The following is a 9330-nucleotide window of genomic DNA, read 5'->3' as shown; positions in this document are numbered from 1 at the left end:
TCATAAACTTTTATATTTGGCAAAAGGGAAAAGAATAGAAAAGGACCGGGAACGGGAACGGGCGTAATATACTATTATACTTTTGGTTTTGATTCTTGATGCCTACACGCTAACACGCACGTCTCCTCCCTCTCGAGATGGTTCTCTGTTTTTCTCTACACATATAGAGCGCTCTGTTGTTCTATCACTCAGGATATATTCTACCAAAACCAAAGTCTATGGACACTTGTCACATATTAAATTATGAATGGAAATACACGAAATTTTAAAACAACAAGATCAAGATGGCGTTCTCAGATTCAGGTCAAGGTCAATTTTTGAGGCCTCCAGCTTTAGCTCTCTGGATTGGCTGACCTGGCGCAGGCGGCTCCGAGAAACTATAAAAGGAGGGGTGGCCTTCCACTGCTTTCTCAGTAGTTCTCACCTCCATCACCATCTCTAACCTACCCACATCACTTCCCATGGCGTCCTCCCTCATACTCTCTTCTCTTCTTCTCTTCCTCGTCTCCGTCTCCCAAGCCCAACAATCCTTCCGTCCGAAAGCCCTTGTTCTTCCGGTCACCAAAGATGCTTCCACTCTCCAATACCTCACCCAACTCAATCAGAGGACACCACTTGTTGCCATAAATCTTGTTGTTGATGTTGGAGGCCAGTTCCTATGGGTTGATTGCGACCAAGGTTACGTCTCTTCTTCCTACCTCCCTGCCCGTTGTGGCTCCGCCCAGTGCTCGCTCGCCAAGTCCACTTCTTGTGGGGATTGCAACTCTGCTCCTAGGCCTGGTTGCAACAACAACACATGTGGTTTATTGCCCGACAACACAGTGACTAACACTGCCACCAGTGGAGAGCTAACCCAAGATGTTGTCTCCATCCAGTCCACCGACGGGAAAAACCCCGGCCGGGTGGTGACTGTCCCGCGCTTCCTCTTCACATGTGCGCCTACCTTCCTCTTAGAGGGCCTTGCTAGCGGCGTCGTCGGAATGGCCGGACTGGGTCGGACACGAATTGCATTGCCCTCCCAGTTTGCTGCAGCGTTTAGCTTCCACAGGAAGTTCGCCATCTGTTTGACGTCGTCCACGACATCCAAAGGTGTCATATTCTTTGGTGGTGGCCCCTATGTCATGCTGCCTAACATCGACATCTCAAGCTCGCTCATCTACACCCCGCTCATCCTCAACCCTGTTAGTACAGCATCTGCTTTCTCCCAAGGCGAGGCCTCGACCGAGTACTTTATTGGCGTGAAATCTATCAAGATCAACGAGAAAGCTGTATCCTTGAACTCGACCTTGCTGTCCATCGACAACAGTGGCGTGGGCGGGACAAAAATCAGCACCGTGAACCCCTACACGGTGATGGAGAGCTCGATTTACAAAGCCGTCACCGAGGCTTTCATACAGGAGGCCTCTTCCATGGGCATCACCAGGGTGGCAGCGGTTGCACCATTTGGGGTGTGCTTTAGCTCAAAGAACATCTCAAGCACAAGAGTGGGGCCGGCCGTGCCAACAATCGATCTGGTGCTGCAGAACCAGAGCACATTCTGGAGGATCTTCGGGGCCAATTCGATGGTGCAGGTCAGTAACGATGTCTTGTGTTTGGGGATCGTGAATGGTGGGTCGAACCCAAGGACCTCAATCGTGATAGGTGGGCATCAGCTGGAAGACAACCTTCTTCAGTTCGATCTGGCTACGTCGAGGCTGGGATTTAGCTCTTCGCTGCTCTTCAGGCAGACCACATGCTCCAACTTCAACTTCACATCCAATGCGTAGGAGGAGTTGTTCAATATTTTTATTATTTCTGGATCTAGTGCCTAGTGGGGTGTCTCTTGTCAGTAATCGGTATGTGATATAATGTGTTATGGTTTCTTATGAATAAATGCCTTAGGTGATCGTTTGGCATGAGGTGGGCCTCCTGAGTCCTGGCCCTCATTTCAAGTTTTCCTTGTTATAAAATGAATACTTTTAATCTTGTAATTTAATAAGGCTAATTAATATAAATCAATGACAGCCTGGTTTTCTCTTGTTACTGGTTTGACATACGCTTTCTCTCTCTATTAAAAAAAAAAGATGTATGTTGTCTCCCTCGCTGAGTCACAGTCACTGGACTGCATACATCTCTATCTCTTCAAGATATGCGAAGATTCGGCTAAATGAAGCATGGCTTTTAAAACCGACCCGGAGACCGAATCGGTCAGGGTCAGGTTATCAGGTCGAACGGTCAGCCCGTTTTGACAAAAAATTAAAAAAAATAAAAATCGGTCAAAATTGTTTGAACGATTCGAATAGTTAATTGCTTGGGTCAGCGATTTATTGATCAAAATCAATGGTTTTTTGAAATATCCCGATTTTAGAGAAAAATGAAACCAGTCAGCTGACTGATTCCCAGTTTTTCCGGTCCGACCGTCCGATGCAGTCTGATTTTGAAAACCATGAAATGAAGCCTATAGAGTAAGAGGAAAGAGTGGCAAATAAAAAGCAACAATAACAAATTAACAATAGTTTAGATGATTGGAGCAAGTTGATCAACTAATGGAAAACGTGTATTTAGAAGGTAATTCATTATTCAGTAATTAAGGGGCCTTCTACAACATCAATGTTTTTATTTTTTTTGGAATTGACAAATCAGCAAAAAAAACATTTTTTTGAACTCTGTTTTCATTTTTAAATGGAAAAACAAATTGATTTCGTTTCAAAAAACAATACATGTTTTTAAAACCAAAACAAATTTTGTGGTATAAAAATTATATGTTTTATGGAACATGATGTTGAATGATCAAATAAAAACATGTTTTTGAAACCAGATCCAAAAATATGTTTTTTGTTTCAGTTTTGAAAACAAAAAACACATAAACAACCAAGAACATATTTCTTATGTTTTATTTTAAGAAACAATCTATTTTCAAATCACATTGTTTTAATTTAGTTTTAGAACCGGCAACCAGAAAAACAATTCTCGTTCTAAAACGCCCCCAATTAGATCTACATTTTAATCTTTAAAATCTTTTCAACATTCCGCTTTCATCTTCTCTCTCAACAGTTATCAAGTTTTCAGTCCCAGTAAGAATGGTAATGGTATTACATAATGATGAATAACCTCACCAATATTTTAGAAGATCACTCCACTTATTTTTGAGAGAGAGAGAAATAAAAAACTCCACATTTTAGGAAACTCAATAAGCTCATGTAGAAGGGGGGCCCATTTATGAAATAATCTTTGATGGGCTTGTAAGGGAGGAACCCATTTATTCACTTGCATCTTTGCCTATCTGCCTTTCTATCTTTCTTTCTCTATCTCCATTTACCATATCAGTTTTGTATATCCAGCCTGCTTGTTGTAGAGGAGACCTGTTGTGTAGCCCATTTGCCTGTCAACATTCATAGCAAGTGCAATGCATATATCACATATGGCTATTTGACTAGTACCATACAAAGCAGTGTTTGAAAAACCGATCCAGAAGTCAAACTGTTTTTGTCTCCAGATCACGGGTCACCAGTTTGACCAGCCGAGTCGAACAGTTCAGACTGTGCCACATCATCGTATGTATGTGTGTGTGTGTGCAATCCACGATCTGGTCATTGGGTCGAATGGGTCAACGGTTGAACCGATCAGGTCAAATGATTCTTGACCAAATCAACGATTTTTGACCGTTTGACGGGTCTTTACTAAATTGGACCCAAAATCCTAATCAGGCGACAATTTGACCAACCAGGTCAATGGCAAGTTGAAAACATTGATACAGAGGTTCATTTTCTTTGAAGTTAAAGCTTTTTAATTTGGAGTTCTGCCCCCATCTTGGTGTGCTTGAATAAGGGTAAATTTGGGTGGAGAAGTATCAATTGCATAAATCTCTAAACTTCATCATTGGGTGCATCTTTTGGCACAATTTAGTGGAATTAAAAATGATGTGTGAATTAGTCATTGCATTTGCACCGAACTAAGAATGGATTTCAAATCCAATTCTACTCCCCCAATCCAAACACACCAGCAACTACTTTGCACAAGTGAAAACGCAGATGATACCCCCTATTTATATCCATATTACAAAGAGAAAAGACGGGAGATGAGGGGTCCTTTCACTATAAAGCACACACAGACCTCCTCCTCTTATTTCTCATATATGTAGTTAGTTATTTTTAAATTAAATCATAAAAATATAAGAAGTCAAAATAAAAATAGTCTAAAATGTTTTTAATAAAAACTATTATTACTCTCTCCAATAAGATCATTCTCCCCCCCCACCCTCCACCCCACTAGTTTTTTCCTCATCCCATTAAATCTCAATCTATATCTATATATTAAAACAAGGTTGTCTTGCATATTTTTACCTAAGTTATAACTTTATTGGCAGTTTTTTATCCAAGTCTTCTCATAGAAAATATTATAATAATAGTACTAACAAGTATGGATTAAGTAAGAAACTGTGAGAGGTTAAGGTTGGTTGAGATTGAAATGAAAAACAGTCTTCTAAGTTCTAACATTGGAGTTAGAGAGCACAGACAATCTTGCATAATGATCATAATAAGAAAAATACTTATAAACCTACTCCTCACTCTAATATACTCTCTAGGCATAAATTCCAGAAAAAAAGGCTTTAAAAGTTTAATAGGATAGAACAAATGGTCCAACATAGACTAAATGATTAATTTACAATATAGTATACATGATGGTATAATATTTTTTCTTATATCAATTATTAATTAGGGAGAATGATGATTCAGCCCAGGGTCAGAATTTGTAGGCTCAAAATACATTTGGAATAGGTGGCAGCTCGTAATTGATGCCAATTTATAGGTGGATATAGGTGCATAGAGTGGGTTTTTAACCTTTTGAATGTTTATAGCGATATTAATTATGATAATAATTATTAGAATTTATAATTTTTTATTTTTATTTTATCCATTGATTTTACTTCCGAATATGATGCTATGTCTCCATTAAAAATGATTTGACTTTTGACACAAAAATAATTTGGGCACACCACATCGGGGCAATTTAATTTGATGGGGTATTAATGGAAACATGAAGAATAATAGTGCTGCAAATGGATGATAGCTAGGTAGACCCAAATTTGTCATTGACATTCAAAATTGAACAAGATCTTAGGAGTGGACCTGGTTTCATCGGATCGATGGTGCCATGAAGCACTGAATTGAATTGGGCTTGTGTACTAGTAGCTAGCATCTGGTTTAACCGAACTTGGGATTTAAAGACTTTATTGATAGAAAATGGTTAATCTTGAGATAAAGCACCAGAGAAGCATGAAAGGCTAATTTCTAGGTTGGAGCAACACGAGGATCGTGTGGCAGCAGGTAATAACCATTCACACTTCTTTGCCTCAACAAACGAAACTGTGTTTAATACAAACAAATCTCCCATGACGTTTCTGAGGGTTGAAGGTTTTTTCTTTTTAATATTATGCTTATTCTTGGAACTTTCTTATTGGAAGGATCCTTAAGGCATAACTTTCAGTTCGAAGCAGCTTTCAACCAGTTGTCCAAGTTAGATTCTGTGTAAGAGAAGTTCAATTATGAAGCCCTTAGTGAAGGAACCATCTCCCTCTGTCTACTCAAATGAGGCACATCCAACCAAACAATCCCAAGGTGACCCTGAGAGTGGAGCCCATACAATCACAAGTAGTAGTGGAGATGCACGTACAAGTGATCACTGCTTTCCATGGTGGAGGACAAATCTAAATTCCATTCGCATGGTAAGACTAGATTAGACCTGGAGAGACCATTATTTTTTGTTCCCATCTCACTTGTTTATCTGTGTTAAATGGATGCATTTGGGTTCATAGGTTTTAGCAGAGATGATAGGGACTTTCATTTTGATGTTCTGCGTCTGTGGGATCATAGCAGGCAGAGAGTTGACGAAAGGTGATATGGGTCTATTGGAATACGCAGCCACAGGTGGTTTATCAGTTACTATTTTGATGTTCTGTGTTGGACCCATCTCGGGGGGCCACCTTAACCCCTCTGTTACAATTGCTTTTGCAACAGTAGGTCATTTTCCATGGTCCAAGGTAGTGAACACACTCGTCCTGTTTATTTCTATTGAGCCAAACCATTAATTTAACCAAGTCAGAGCTTAGTTGAGAGAAACTCTTAGGCCCGTTTGGTTTGCAGGAATAGGGGTCTGGAATCGGAATTGGAATGGGCTATTCCAATTTAAACTGTTTGGTTGGATGGAATCAGAATCCCATTCCCATTCCTGCTGAAATGACATTCCTCCATTTGAGAGAATGGCCATTCTCTGCCCCTCTCTTGGGAATCAAATCCAATTAATTCCTACTGATTACAATTTTCATTCTCATTCCTGCCTGAACCAAACAGACTATGGGAATAGACCATTTTGTTCAAATTCTAAAGGATTTTAGGGTCAGTTTGGTTCAGCCGGAATCAGAATCGGAATGGTCCATTCCCATAAACTATTTGGTTCAGACAGGAATAAGAATGAGAATGAAAATTAATCAGCAGGAATGGGGTTTCATTCTTAAGGGAAGGGCAAGGAATGGCCATTCCCTCAAATGGGGGAATGCCATTCCAGCAGGAATGGGAATGGAATTTCAATTCCGCCCAACCAAACAGTTGAAATCAGAATAGTCCATTCCAATTCCGATTCCAAACCCCTATTCCCACGAACCAAACGGAACCTTAATTCCGATTCAACTACAGACCAAATGGACCCTTAATTAACCCCAATGCTCGGTTTGGTATTTTGTATGTATTTGCACTGTACATATATATGTATCTGTGCTCCTTTCAAACTGAGCCTACAATTACATGCATTCCTCTTTAGTTGAGCCAAATAACAATGTTTTCACCATGATAATGTAGGTTCCCCTCTACATATCAGCACAAATGGTGGGATCTGTGTTTGCAACATATGTGGGAGAGTCTGTGTATGGCATCAAGGCAGATATACTAACCACGAGACCACTTCAAAGCCGTGCTACAGCCTTCTGGGCGGAGCTCATGGCCACCTCCATTACCCTGTTTCTAGCATCATCACTTTGTCACCAAGCTCATGCTGTAAGATAATACATGACCATCTTGTTTGGTGCTGAACTGCTGATGCATTTCTCTACCATTGCTAATATTAATATTGCCTTAGAAAAAGATTGCCTCCACTTGATAAAGCGCAACTAGTTGAACCCTTCCAAGTAGAGGGCCTCATAACCTTTTTTTTTTCTTCCTTTTTCTTATACAGAAGGGGGAGTAATATTGTGAATTGTTTCTAGTGTCGTGAGTTCCAAAAGCAAAACAAAACCAAATGGTTTGAAAACAAATTGATTCTTGAAAAAAAAAAAACACATAAAACATGTTATTTGTTCGTGTGTGTGTGTTTTTGTTTCAAAAAAGGCGTTTTTGAATTTATGGGTAAAGAATGTGTTTTCATCTGGTTATTTAATAACATATTCCATAAATATTACAAAATTTATTTTTGTTTTAAAAACCATTATTTCGATGATTTCAAAAACATGTATTGTTTCTTGAAACAAAATCAACTTGCCTTGTGACAATTTCAGAAATAAATGAAAACAAAAACATTCAGAACACTCCCATAAGTCATTAGTTATCCATTGTAGATGGTGAAGCAAAAGGATAGGATTTCCAACCAATGTATTATTTACGAGATCATATCAGCGTCCCACATGCACATCTCAGCATGCATTGTAAACATCTCGTATACTTGTCATTGGGAGATGTTGGATGTGCTGAGGGGTGCTATGGGGCACGCCCTGTGGGGTGCCAATGTGAACTCATTATTTACTCAAACAGGGGTAACTTGAAGAAAATCAGTAATACTAAATTGGATATTGGAACGTGTTGGAAGGGTGTTTTTAGTAAGAGTATAGGAAAATTAATAATGTGCTCCCCACCTTTCATGAGCGAGAGAACGTAGGAGAAAGGCAGTGAAAATTTTGGACAAGCTTTTGGGATGCAAAATTTACACTCCATAGGTGTAAATGAGAAAAAAAAGAGTGCAAATTGTGCATCTGGAAGGCCGAAAGTCCATGTGGTACCTCTTTTAAGGATTTTAACAATTGAATCTAGAATTTGGTTTTGCAACTTTTGCAGGTAGCCCAGGCCTCTGGTTTTGTAGTTGGGATAGCAATTGCACTGGCTGTTTTGATTACAGGGTAGGTCGAGTGGAGATTGATGTATATTTGTTTGTGTACAGAAATTAGAAAAAAGAATAAAGGAATGATAATGGGGTGAAGAGCTTCAACAGTAACAAGACTGAAACCAGTACCAGCATCAATATAATGTTAACTATGGCATATTATGGCCCGGTGATACAAACATTTGTTTTTGAATTTTGATGATGTGCTATTTCAATGTATAGGCCTGTTTCAGGAGGATCGCTGAATCCAGCCAGATCGTTTGGGCCTGCGGTTGTTTCATGGAGGTTTAATGACTTATGGCTCTATCTTTTTGCTCCAACTGTTGGAGCTGTAGCAGGGGCCCTCCTTTTTAAAGTATTACGTCTTCAGCATCCACCTTCCTCATCCCCTTCTTCCTCCAATGCCACTCCACCTGCCAAACATACAAACATATAGCCCATGATATAAATTGACAGACTTGTATACAGGAAGTCAGGAATACAAAATTTCAGTATCTCACAGCTTAGACATGATTCCTGAAATGAAATTAATGGTTTTTTTGAATGAAAAGCGCATGAGAACTTTTAGTTGGTGAGCAGGTTTGTCAGCCCAGGTCTCCATTTATTTTCTGATAAGGTAATGTTTGGATAAATGTGGAAGTGGAAACGAGTAGTAAAAGAGGATTTGAAAGATCTTCTCTACAAGTCTACGAGACTAGGACTTGGCTTAGAAAAAAACAGTGGAGCTAGGAGATTCAGAAAAACAGCACACTTCTAGTCGTCGTGTGTTCCTGGGCATCAAATGTGCTCGGCTGCAAACGGACGTTTATCCGAATTTGAATTCAAACCCATGGGCCGGGCTAGGCCAAGCTGGGCCAAGGCTTGCCCCTAGTAGAAGGGTCCTCCTCATACAAGCCGGGATAGGGCCTGGCCCAGCCACACATAAAGCCTAGAATCTAGGCCCAATCCAGCCTTGGGCCTGGGCATTCAAATTGGGTTCTGCGGCCCCATAACTTGTAACTTGGCTTATTTTTAAATAGGGTTGGATTATAATATAGGAAATATATGATACTGAAAATTTTTTGGCCAGTCAACTGGTATCATAAACATGATAACCAATCAGGGGTTATTTATCAAAATTCATGGGTGGGTTTTGATTGGTCAAAACTCATTTTTTTTTACGCAATTGATCAAAAACTCTTCGATACCATATCTTTCTCACATCAT

The 9330-nt window shown here is 39.8% G+C and overlaps 2 protein-coding genes across 2 annotated transcripts; both read left to right on the top strand.

Moving 5' to 3' along the window:
- The first annotated feature begins 402 nt into the window (after window positions 1-402).
- LOC104596439 (putative aspartic proteinase GIP2) lies at window positions 403-2017 on the top strand. The gene has a single exon (XM_010257598.3). It carries the CDS (start codon window positions 462-464, stop codon window positions 1764-1766), a length of 1305 nt encoding a protein of 434 aa, XP_010255900.1. The 5' UTR covers window positions 403-461; the 3' UTR covers window positions 1767-2017.
- A 3507-nt stretch (window positions 2018-5524) lies between these two features.
- Window positions 5525-8572, top strand: NIP7;1 (NOD26-like intrinsic protein 7;1). The gene is made up of 5 exons (XM_010257906.3): window positions 5525-5704; window positions 5795-6019; window positions 6834-7028; window positions 8079-8140; window positions 8347-8572. Exons 1-5 carry the CDS (start codon window positions 5525-5527, stop codon window positions 8558-8560), a joined length of 876 nt encoding a protein of 291 aa, XP_010256208.1. The 3' UTR covers window positions 8561-8572.
- Window positions 8573-9330: the final 758 nt, after the last annotated feature.

This window comes from Nelumbo nucifera, chromosome 1, assembly GCF_055504915.1.
Source record: "Nelumbo nucifera cultivar China Antique chromosome 1, China Antique-T2T, whole genome shotgun sequence".
Classification (NCBI taxonomy): domain Eukaryota; kingdom Viridiplantae; phylum Streptophyta; class Magnoliopsida; order Proteales; family Nelumbonaceae; genus Nelumbo; species Nelumbo nucifera.
Note: the sequence above shows the minus strand (reverse complement) of the source record. Positions and strands in the feature narration are given on the sequence as shown.

Excerpts from the sequence above, each read along its gene's own strand:
- LOC104596439 (XM_010257598.3), top strand. The coding sequence starts at position 462 with ATGGCGTCCTCCCTCATACTCTCTTCTCTTCTTCTCTTCCTCGTCTCC.